Here is a 12,758-nt window from a genome sequence, read left to right as displayed (position 1 = left end):
CTCCTGGGCCCATGGGGTGGTGGTGGAAGTGGGGGATGTATAATTCACCATTAACCCTTTCTACTTAGTCCCCACCTGGCTCCACAATTCTTCTCAACAAAGGGTTCCAGGCAACCACTGCCAATTTATTAAGAGTTTACACCTCAGTGAAACTTATTTATAATTCCTGATAAATTAGGTCCCTTTTTGCAAGAATCATTCTACTAGGGACAAGCTGGTTATGATCAAAGAAACTGTCAACATCTTTAAAATCAGCAACACTGCTTGATGCCATTTTGCATTTTCTGTGAATCTTCCAATTAACTAACATTGCAATTAGATGATTGGTGAGAGGGGAATACAAAACATAGAATGAGAATTACTTACAACTGGAGAACTCCAAGGGGCAAGAGTGTTCATCCATTGGGAAATTGTGCAACTGTAATTGGCACTCAGCATCGATAGTCAGCCTAAATAGAAAGACGTGAAATGGAAATAGAAAGATTTCAGACAGTTTTAAAAAATGTACATTAACACAATTTCTAATGACCATTCTTCTTTATTTCTGGATAGTGTATCTCACATTCTTATTGATAACACAAGGTGATTCTTACTGAAGAAATCCACCAACTCCAAGAGAAAATTGTTTTAAGACTTATTGTAGTCCATTTATTTTAACAGACCAAACAGTAGGTTCTTATTGACCTCAAATCCATTTATCCAAAAGTTATGATCACGTAATTATTTTGGCAAAGTAATTGCACACATGAGATTGCTAAGTGAATATGTTTAACTTTCTTAATAGAACAAACTGTTTTAAGAACTTAAACTCATTTACTGTTTGCATGTAAATGAATGTTGGTATTTCTCAGATCTTATCTGCTAATTAAAGCAGAACTTCTGTTTGTAAGTACTTCTTAGCTGTTAGCTTTAAATTACTGTATGTGATTTGAAAAATACCTGTTTCACAATGGAGTATTATGCACTCTTATAATGGAACACTGTGAAGTAATTAAATAGGATTTAATAGAATAGAAAAATATCTAATGGCAAACAAAAAATTTTAAATATACATACACAGACATACTAGAAAAATATTTGCCAATGAGTCTAAGATAGTTTACATCTGGAGTGCTTATTAATCATACAGGTTTTCTGGATCTCAGTGTGGGCTGAGACTCTATAAGGGAGAAAATTTAAAGGAGTTCCAGATGTTTTGTCCACCTCTGGAGAAGTTTGAATATTCTAAAATTGTACTGGTGATGAGTTGATGATTTTTAAAATTTCGTGTTTGTTTGCTATATTTCTTACAATGATATCAATCTTGAAGTCATAAAGTTATTTTATGAACATTTGTTTATTTTAAAATATTTCACAATTTGGCATAATATTTAATTGGGTAGATTTTATTTTTCTATGGTATAGTAGAGTAATTACTGATCTTAAAACATAACGAATAATCATGCAGCTGTTAATTGTTTACATCATACTGTTAAGGTGAATTATTCTCTCATTTAGTAAGTTTTTTTATGGCTTGATTGTACTTGAACTTGCAAAAAGTCACAAAGCTAGTGGCACAGTTGAGATCTGAACCCAAGATTGTCTGTCTCCAAAACTAGAGGTTTTAATCATTTTTACTTAATAATTACACACGCTTCCAAGGAAAAGATTAGTTTTATTCATAAGTGAAATTATAATTAAATTCAATAGTTTTGGTATTATTTCTCCAAATTAATCTGGAATTATTAAAATTGAAAATAATATATGTTGATTGCAGAAACAAAGATAAATACATACATACATATCTATATGTACACACACATTCATAACTCCTTATAGATACGAACAAGAATAAAATCGTCTCTCAATATAGATTGGCAACTCATTCAAACTTTGATTGAATTTTATGAGTGATATTTGAGGTGGTTTTCATAATGAAATATTGTGTAGTGATTCTGCAAATTGATAGAAGTGAAAATATGACTATAATGTTATGAGAATGATAAGGGGACTTGTGATAGTGTGACTGACTTAACGTTTCAGAAGCTGCACTGAGCTCTGATTTATCAGACAAACTGATTTCCACTAAATTCTAATTTCAGTCATACCTTATCTCTGGTTTAATAAGACCCATGATGAATTCAAAATATACGCAGTGAGTTTCTTTTATAATTGTGGCCATTTTTCCTAGCAACATATATAACTCTGTTTAACTAATATAAAGTTTTGAAGCCATTTTAAAATATTTTATTTTATATACTGGATATTACACAAGGCCTAAAATATGACAAGGGCATTTAACATGAATTAGTTCCAGGATATTAAGATGTAGAAGAGTCATATTCATATCTTTTACTAAAAAATACACAAATTAATATCTGCTGTGCTTCTTATATACCAGGCTTTATGTTAAGCGCTTATATATGACCCAATTTAGTCCTTATAACAGCTCTGTAAGACAAGAATCATTGTCTGTATTTTATAGAAACTGAATAAATGAAATATAAGAGTTTGCTTAGTTGGGGGGTGGAGGTGTGTCGTGAGGATGGTGGTGCCTTCTTTCCCAGTAATCTCCATCAGTTCCCACCTAATTCCTGTAAATAAAAATGTAACCAAGTAAAAACATCAAGCTTACAACTTACTATACAAATAAAGTTTTGAGATATGTCTTCTGGCACCAAGACCCCTGCTACCAGATAGCTGACACCAAGTCCTGTATGTAGAAATTCTGGAGATTTACCCTAATGTATACAGATAGTATAATATAAAGCTAAGAATTATAGCCAGGTTTGTCTGATTTTTAAGCCTCTGTATGTATCTATTATGTTGTTTAATAATATAATCTCACCAATGAGAAACATCAGCATAAAAATATTTATGTAAATGCATGTAAGTATGAATTGCTAAGATAAGGATATAAAGGAATTTAAGTAGAAAACCTTCCAAATGTTACTTAATATTTAAGTTAAGGAAAAAGAAAATGGTTCAAAACTTTCCCAAACGATGTCTGCTTCCAAAATAGCCAATAAGTCAAACAGCCTATCAATGTAGTGGGGAGTGGGTATTGGGAGGTGGAATTCACTCTAGTTACTTGCCATTGTGCAACTAAAAAGAGAAAGGATGCAGGAGACTTCTGCATCAAAAATTCTCCTTTTGCAATGGTTTCCTTGGAAACAGAGGCATTTCCAAGCTAACAAATGGTGGTCCCAACGATGACTGTGTTTCAGCTTTCACATTTAAAGTAGCAGGATACACACACAAATCGAAAATTGATGCAAAGATCAGGCAATCTTACAAAAGCAAGGAAAGTTTCATGTCCTTGTGAGAAAACAGAGTTCTCAAATTAGTCATAGAAAATAAATTCTACCTATGATCAGTCCTTTGAAATAACTCATTGATAACAGAAAGAAAAACAAATTTTGTAGTGTCACATACTATTTTGATTAGACATGCCAACACTGATATAGGCTTGACCTTTCTTTCTCTTGTCGTGAGACAGTGTGGTTGATATTTGTTTTATTCCCAGCTGTTACTCCTTTTTTCCCCAAAAAGAATACCTTAAGGTATAGAGCACTCGACCATCATTCCAAATTCTCAGCATCCTATTGGGAGTGGTTATCCAGTGTGCATCAGCCTTTTTTGAATTTCTGAAAAACGTGTCTGGAATCCAGATTTTCCCCACCATGTTGCTATTCAATCGTAGAACTTTAATTGTACTGTTAAATTTCAGACGTCTGTCATACCATGTTTGGGCAAAAAATATATCAATCGTATATTCCTGTTTTAAAGAAAAACATGAAATAGAACATTTTTAATAGATAGTATTATACTGTAGAACATTTGGTTGTATTTATCATTTTTGTTCTCATTACCAATATGAAGCAAAACTACTTTGACTTTGAAGAGTGACAAAGAAAGCAAAAACTTTGCTAAGACTCATCTTTTGTAGACCAGTTGATATTTTTATGACAAAACAGACCAGTCTAAATTAATTCTGGCAGAAGATCATAGCCCTGATACAATTGTTTTCCTTTGGTGTGTGTAGAGCAGAGCTTCTCATATTATTCTGAGCTAGCTAATTCTTTATTGTGGGGGCTGTCGTATATTTTAAGATGCTTAGTAGCATTCCTAGCCTCTACCCACTGCATACAATTAGCACAAATACGAACCCCACCCTCCAAGGTGTGACAATTAAAAAATACTTCTAGACGTTGCTCAATGTCTTAAGGAAAACAATCACACAGTTTCAGGACCACTGCTCTAGAATGAAAGTCCACAAAATTCAAAACAGTCCTAAACTGGACCTCTGGACGCTACGATACCTCGTAATAAAATGGGGACCCTAAAGAACCTATCTTGTTAGGTAGTATGCAGATAGAAAAATGTAATATAGTAAAGTGTTTTGCGCTGTGTATGTCAAATAGTAAACACTAATACAGTGTATAAGGTAACCTTAAAAAAAAGAACTATTATAGTTGTCTTTTTCTCTAAACAAGAAGAAATGAACCAATTCAAAATAATTTTTAATATTGTGCTAATCTCTATCACAAAATATAGTCTCCTAGTGCTGTGATGACAAATTACTCTGTAATGATCACACTCAAGTATGTATCACTAACGTGGCAAGTGATCAGTTTTAATCAAAGAGAAGTGTGATGTGAATTGAGACCATTAGGCCTGGAGTCAGAACACCCGAGTTCTAGTTTAACTAAGATTTATCTATTATTTAGTGTTATTTTATATCTTGATTTTAATTATGCCTATAAATGAGAAAATTAAAGGGAAAAGAAAACTCAAGTGTTAGAATACGAGAGCTGGGGGAAGGGAGTCATCCACACTTCGTAATCCAGTCTCTTTAACCCACCGCCATTTTACGAGGAAGAACACAGAAAGATGGGAAGACTGTTTATTTGCCCAAGAATACACAGCCTGTCAAGATCAGACTGTAATATTATTTCTTTGCCTAAGTTGTATTTTTCTATGTTATTTCCTTGCACCTCTGGCTGTCATGTCTCATTGTAATTGACTATATTTCCACTGGGGTAAGCCATGCCATTTCGGTCACCATTTAGTTCCACATTTGCAGTCTGCAATTTATGAGGAGGGAACCTATCTTATGAAATTATTTGTCAACTAATTAGTGATGTGCCAGTAAATAGAATAATTAAATAATTTCTGATGCATACTTTGACAGATCACCCACACACATAAACAAACAAACAAACAAACAAACAAAAAATAAATAATGAAAGCTTAAAGATTCTTTAAACAAGCATTTCATAGACTGTGATCCTTGGACCATAGTTCTGGGGACTCGTATTCCTGAAATTAAATGTTATATGCTTAAATAAACTACATATTTAGCTTCTTCATCTCAGAAATTTACAGTGTGCATCAGAATGCTAAATAATCTGAGAATTTCAGTTGCAAAGAAGGAACATGTTGGCATTTGTTTAATATTTAAACATGCAATCTTATTTGCATGGACTATGCAGGTAGCCTTTTATACTTTTTCATCACCCAAAGTGAGAGCAATTTAAGTTTCTCATTTCTCTGACTCAATATTAAGTGTTCTTATTGGTAGCTTGGTAAACACTATTTTAAAGTTTTAGTCTCATGTTGTTATGGTATGTTGTGTTGTGTTGTGTTGTGTTATGTTATGTTGTGTTATGTTACGTTATATGTTCTACTCTGCTCTATCCTGTTATAGCCTCTAATCCAATTTCTTATTTGAGATTTGGATAGAAAGTGCTATGCAAGAAAAAGGTACATTTATTAATATTATATCTCACCATTATTTCCTCTGAGAAACAATTCTGATTTGAGGCAAACTATGCCCTCTTCACACCATCAACATTCTAAAATGTAGTGAAGCACTATATTTTCTTTTGTAATAAGCAGTACTTACCAAGTAAGCAATTATCATTGAATTTTAAAAGTACAGCATTTTACACCAATTAATTTTATACAAATAATCACATTTAGTTCTCATATCAAATCATTAAAAATTATCTTCATATTGCAAAAGAGGATAAAAGGATCTGAAAGATTCTCTCTCCCTTCTGAATTTTTTCGTTGGCATATTTCTGGCTATTTTCATCATACTTCATATCCTCTCTAATACGTTAATAAAATAGACTATTAGGAAATTAATATACTTACCATATTAATAGCATTCACTGGACCAATGCTATTCACATACATGTCTGTGTGAATTAATGTTGGTTTCACTGTAAAGAGAACCATAGAGATATGTGCATATGGAGAAGCACAATATTATAATATTTTAATCTTTGTTATTCTAGATACAGATTTATTTTGCTGCATTAGAAGTGACTTATTTACAACTAATTTGGTTCCAGTGACCAATGTGCTACATTTAAATAACTTTGTTTTCAAAGAAATAGCTCCATTTAAGCATGTCAACCCAGTAACGAAGCATAGTAGAGTTTTGAAACTGATTATCCTTTCAAGACTATGTAAAAATGAACACCTAAGAAAAAAACTCAGATTTTCTTCTTCCTTCTCTCAAATATCCTGAACTTTACCATTTTTCCTTCAAGCTTTTATATCTACTTGGGTATTATAACCTAACTTGACCCATCTAGGAAAAAACAAACAATTTAGTGACCTAGTAAAAATATGCTTTAGAAACATGAAGTAGATATAAAGAGCAACAAGTATTATGAATTGTTTTTGAACCACTGCACCTGTTGATTCCTCCTGTGATCATTTTATCCTCATGTACCTCCAGCCTACACATAATCAATCTTCCTCAGTGACTGAATGGATTCTGTGACTCATCAAATGATATGAGGAAACCATATGGAAACCCAGTCCATACCTATTTGTCAAAGAGGACTGATGTTAAAAATCATGTAGTATTACACCCATGACCAAACGCCTGTGCTCCATTTTCATTTAACATTTAATGAACAAGGATTCATAATATCATTCTGGGCTTCGATTCAACAAGAACATGTGTCTCATCTTTATCCACTGTCCTTGCACATGCCATGCTCCGCTTCTCTGTGGTGGATTGAATTCTTCACTTTTCCTTGCGTCTACACGCTTGCTGTCACCTCAGTGAGGCCACTTCTCTGCCTCTGAGCTTTGGGCTTGGCCATCTGAATTGCTTTGGCCAATAATATATGGACAAAAGTGAGTGTGCGAGTTTTAATCCCAAACATGGAGCCTTATGAGCTTCTACTTTCTCTCTTGCTCTTTGCTGTTATCACGAGAAGACTACTCTTAGCTAGTCTGCTGGTTCCGGAAGCAGAATGAGAGTACAGCTTGTCTAAATGAGCAGCCCCATCCGGACTTACATTAAGTAAGACCATCCCCAGCCCAGTGCTGTGTAAATGCCTGTTTTATTATACGCCACTGTGGTGAGATTTTGTGGTTATTATTTACATGGCACTAGATAACCAGTATATCCTTTCTTTACCGTTATTTGCTTGTTTGTTTTTTGATGTTACTTCATAAAGAAGTTGTCACTTTTCTTCTACAGCCTTTGGGGATATCTAGGAAAATTTGACTTTCTAGCTCTCAAGTCTCACTTGAAAACTCATCTTCATTTCCTTATCTTTCTTCACTTACCAATGCCCCGCCCTCCCCAAGGATGTATACATCCTTCATTTTTACACTATGTAATGAAACTGTCATTTAAATGGTTCTGGTTGTTTAAATATGCGCATGTTTGCCTTTAACATGGTGGTCATGTGTCTGACATGCTAGCGACACCGCACTACAGAACACGGTCACATACCTCCTATATCAGGTCGAAGTTTATTGTCATAGCCTTCCAGGAGGTTGTTTAAGATAACAGTGACATCACCCTCAGGAACTTTCGGTGTCAAGACCCATGTTTTGTTGGAAGCGTAATCCTCATAATCATCATCAGATTTTTGGCTAGTGAGGCTGAGAAAACAAACATATTGACCATCAAATATATAGACTACATTCAAGTTAGTCTTACCCCCAGACTCCTGGCGGGAAGAGAGAAGTTAAACCAGATTACAGGAATGGGTGAAAATGAGTTACAGTGAAAATTCTCCCCTGAGGGTTAGTCTCCTTAGCGGATACTTAATGTACAACTGCACAGATGTACATTAGTATTGACAGAAGTGTACTCTCCAGTTTCCCAGGATGCCTTGCCCTCCCGTCTAGAAGTATATACCATGCTTTGCCAGTTATTTGGCCTTTTTCATAGTTGATATTTCTTCTTGCTCACATGCCCAGCTTCAGGAAGGACATATAAAATAACTATTTTGTGTGTGTGTGTGAAAGTGATACTTAAATGATCATAACGTAGTCCATGAATTCAGGCATAATGTCTACTGCTTTTTCCTGTGAGAAGTTAACTTGCTCCAACCTATTAATGAAAGTAAGAGACTGATAATTAGATTCACTCCCACACACTGCCAGATGAGCTGCTCCTCCCTCACTTGAACTACTAAGGAGAGCTCAGTCTTGCTGCCTTTTCTTCCCGCAGGGTGTGTGTATGTGTATTTTTTTCCCCTCACTTGCACTGAAGGCAAGGGTGGTTCATTTATCTTTGATTGTTAAGAACCTGGTACTATGAAGTAAAATGTAGTGGTAGGCTTTAAACCACTCTTTACTACAGCAAAAGTTCCTAAGCTGGAAACTCGTTCTATTGGTTGGTGTACTACAATGATAGAAATGAAATTACCTATTTTCAGTGATCAAAAAGCCACATGATGTCCTGCGATTCAGTTTTCTATGCCCAAACCTGTCAGAAAACCCCCACATTTGGGCTGGAAGCTAAGGCTGACTTTGGAAGGATGTTGGGCTGCCTGTAGCATGTCTCTCCCCTGCCCCAATTCCATGCCCTACCCCCATACAAGATAATTATATTTTCCAGATCTAGAGGTAATGCAAAACCTTGCAAAAGCTGCCATTTTCATCAGCATTTAGTGAATACTGGTTATTTCTGTGGTGTATAGTGAAAACAAATTACAAACACAAAATATAAAATTTCCCATCCCCATCCCCATCTTCAGTTTATTTTCCTAAATATATGGTATAGAATGGATCCTGTCAGAAATAACATCATTGCCACATTGCCCTGAATGAATTTATACATCATATTTCTTATATATATATATGTATGTATTTCTCAAACCATATTTATCAGTTTTCTTCAGTCATACTCAGTCATATATCTCGCTATGTTTTTTATATATGTAACTTGAAGATAGATGGGTGGATGGATAGATAGATAGATAGATAGATAGATAGATAGATAGATAGATAAATAGATAGATGATAGATAGAGAGATGATACCATGTTTCCCCGAAAATAAGACCAGGTCTTATATTAAGTTTTGCTCCAAAAGATGCATTGGGGCTTATATTCAGGGGATGTCATACTGAAAAATCATGCTAGGGCTTATTTTCCGGTTAGGTCTTATTTTCTGGGAAACACAGTAGATGATGATAGATAGATAGATAGATAGATAGATAGATAGATAGATAGATAGATTAGATAGATAAGATAGATAGCTAGATAAAATACATAGATAGATGATTAAATATGGCAGAAGAAAGCTGATTAAGTGATTAATCTGGTTTGAAGATGAATAAGGGAGATGAAGAGTAATCACTTATATGAATCAACTTAGTAAGCAAATAATCCCTTTTTATATTACTTTAAAGCTTTATGAAAAGGAAACGTTATATAAACTGAGCCATACATCTGCATAAAAACTAACATAGCCAGTGTCTTCCATGTCGCACTTTAGTTAGCATAGGAACTTGAAACAGCATGGGAATTTCATAGCTTACCCATAGAGGGTACGATGGTTGGACAAAGCTTCAGTGAGCCCTCAAGGAGAAAGGCCTCAGGATAGCCAGAGACCAGTTCTCTGCTGGAGAAAGTCCTCTTGCTCCTCAATGCATTATTGCTCCAGAGCACTGTGAACTCTGCCTAATAGAAGGACTCTAATCCCGTGATCTAAATCTTACTAGTTTAAGAAGAAAAAAACAATGAAAAATACTTTCAAACTAAGAGCTTTTCAAATCCTTCTAATAAATCATTGAGAAAAGAATGTGTTTGGCCCATTGGATATTACCGTAATGGAATTTCACTACTGTTTAATTTGTTCAAAGGGCCTTTTCAAAAAAAAAAAAAATACCTTCCTGTTCTCTCCCCCTTTTTTTTTTTCTCTCTCTCCCCTCCCCGGCCCTCCCCCCTTACTCTCTCTTTCTCTTTCTCTCCCTCTCTCTCTACAGAAATATGCACCCTTTTAAAGTTTCTACAAGGGATGTTGATTTATATTGTTGCTTGTTTGTAGCACTTCCTCATACTAACAAAGAAATGATCCAAGCTTGATGGTGCTGTATTACGGTCATTACTGTTATTTGGTGAACTATGAGGATAAATACATTAAATGAAAAGGTAAGGGACTTGCTTAGAAGGATTGCTATTTTCCAGAATTGTACCAATAATTCTCTTTGCATCATCACGTATTGGATGCCAGAACGATAATCAAATTGATTGTTTCATATAAAAGTGTCAAGGACAGATTTTCTTAATACTTCAGGATGAGTCCTTAGCCACAGAGAGGTAAGAAGGAATAGAGAAATTAAGAGTATATACTTGAGAGTTAGAAATTACCAGGTCTGATTTCTGCATTTACATCTTCTTGCCTTTGTCACTATTTTGTAACCTTGGGCATGTTATTTAAACTTGCTAAACTTCTAAGTCCTCGTTTTAAAATAAGGTTAACACTAGTATTCATATTGCATTTTTGTGTAAGGTAAAGTTATTACTTATTAAGTGCCTAGCATAGTGCCTGACAAATAGCATTGAAAAAAGGTTTATTATAATTAATGACAAAAAGTGACCATTGCTAGATATATTATACTTCCAACCAATGTAACTAAAACCTGATTCTATAGATGGTTTTCCAGGTTTTTATCTAATATGGGTTGAGAATAACTAAAAACAGATGTTTTCCAGGAAGGAAAATAATGAGCCCCTATATTATAGATAAATGAAGTTTTTATTCTCTATAGTTTTCCCACTGGGGTTTAAATTAATAGGGAGAATACATAAGCTGGGATTGTTTCCAGATTTGTTTTTTTAAAAAGAATCTCTCTAATTCAATGGAGGCTGTTTCTTTCTCTAGAAATCTTTGAAGTCAAGAACATCCACATTTATAAGTGAACAATCCAGAGATAATGAAGTCTGACCATTAAATAAGGCATTCTGTACAATCATGAACTGCATGAGAATGCCAGGGTAGAAACTGATGGGTAAAGATTCAAGAAAATCGATTTAACAGTTGAGTGAACTAAGAGCAAGTGCACTTCGAACTTGAAGCTCAAGGCACCTATCTGAATAAACAGCCTTTAAAAGTGATTACTCCTTCTTGGGCCCTTTAGTTTAAAAGATAATCTTAAAAAGGGAAAGAACTGAAATAAAAATAACTCTTAAATTTACTTATCATAATGGACTCAGTTTTTGTAGTCTGAGTGTTAATTTCTGAAATACAGTACCAGAAAATGTTAAGTTTTCATCTTTGAAAGCTTTCAGAAAATAGGAAGCCATCTGACTCAGAGCTTTGGACTAGCAAAATTTTCATCTCCTGGGAAATTGCTAGAAATGTAGACCCTTGGGCCCTACCCGAATTCCTGAATGAGAATCATTAATAAGATCAGGTGATTCATATGTATATTAAAATTTGAGAATCTGTCATCAAATGTTTAAACCAATGGTGCTCCTCACGCGCGCATGCATTGCGGGGCTGAACTCTTTTAAATATACAGATTCCCAGGTTCCTACTTTAGATCTCCTAATTCTGAATCTCCATGTTGTCAGTTAGATTCTTACTTTTTATTTTCATTGTTACAGTTTCATGCATGATTTAAATTTATGCACAAATACAAACACGTAATGAGTTCATGTTTAAAATCTGAAAAAAAGTTGATTCTATTTAGTAAAAAAGTAACTTAGAACACAAAACAAATACTGGATAGACATAGTTTAATGAGAGGTTGCTGTCAATAATATAGAAGATTCTAAATATTTGAATTTTGGTACATATTCTGGATATTTGCCATTGAAGAGTAATCATGCAGTTTATGGAACTTTACATTTTAATCCAGGTATTTTCAATTTGATTTCCATACATTCAGGAAAGCTCTAAGTTTTGTGGGGAGAGGGAAATCTAGTCATTTTACTCTCCCCGGGTCGTACAACCACAAACATTTGGATGAGATATAAAAACAATTCATTCAGGTATCTTCCAATCCATTGGTGTTTGGCATCATTAAGACCGAGTCTACACTTTTCTTTTTCCGGCATAGGTAGGTAAATAGTTGAATAAACAAAAACTCATTTATTTTTATACTTGAAATATTTTTAATGACTAGGGTGTCATTCTTTCAAAACATTAGTTTCATTAATATTTTGTTGGTACAAGTTATGGCCTACTTTTGTTTTATTTGTGTAATGAGTCAAATGTAGAGTTTTATATGTCAAAATAAATCTCTAAGACATATATATCAGCAAAATTAAACCTTATGAAACATTTTTATTGAATATTCCTGTGCATTGGATCTTCTGCTGCTAATATTACCTGTATTGTGAATCTCCACTATGTAGTATGAAATCTCTTCCTTCCTTTTATTACATTCATAGGGATCCCCTGCTACCCTAAATTCTCATCAGGCTATAAAACTCAGTGAGACTCTCATACTCCTAAAGCATCAATAACAGAAGAATGTGTTGTTCCTTACATTATCATGTGACC

At 34.2% G+C, this 12,758-nt stretch overlaps 1 protein-coding gene across 2 annotated transcripts in view; it reads right to left on the bottom strand.

Annotated features, from left to right (window-relative positions):
- GABRG2 (gamma-aminobutyric acid type A receptor subunit gamma2) overlaps window positions 1-12,758 on the bottom strand; it is a 77,048-nt gene that overhangs the window by 47,990 nt on the left and 16,300 nt on the right. For both annotated transcript variants that reach the window (XM_081036112.1, XM_081036111.1), the window contains exons 2-5: window positions 7,748-7,899; window positions 6,142-6,209; window positions 3,537-3,757; window positions 367-449 (exon numbers count right to left, since the gene is read on the bottom strand). In XM_081036112.1, coding sequence (XP_080892238.1) covers window positions 367-449; window positions 3,537-3,757; window positions 6,142-6,209; window positions 7,748-7,899 — 524 coding nt within the window. The remainder of the gene's footprint in view (window positions 1-366; window positions 450-3,536; window positions 3,758-6,141; window positions 6,210-7,747; window positions 7,900-12,758) is intronic.

This window comes from Rhinolophus hipposideros (genome assembly GCF_964194185.1).
Source record: "Rhinolophus hipposideros genome assembly, chromosome: 23".
In the NCBI taxonomy this organism is placed as follows: domain Eukaryota; kingdom Metazoa; phylum Chordata; class Mammalia; order Chiroptera; family Rhinolophidae; genus Rhinolophus; species Rhinolophus hipposideros.
This window is presented reverse-complemented; position numbering and strand designations above follow the sequence as displayed.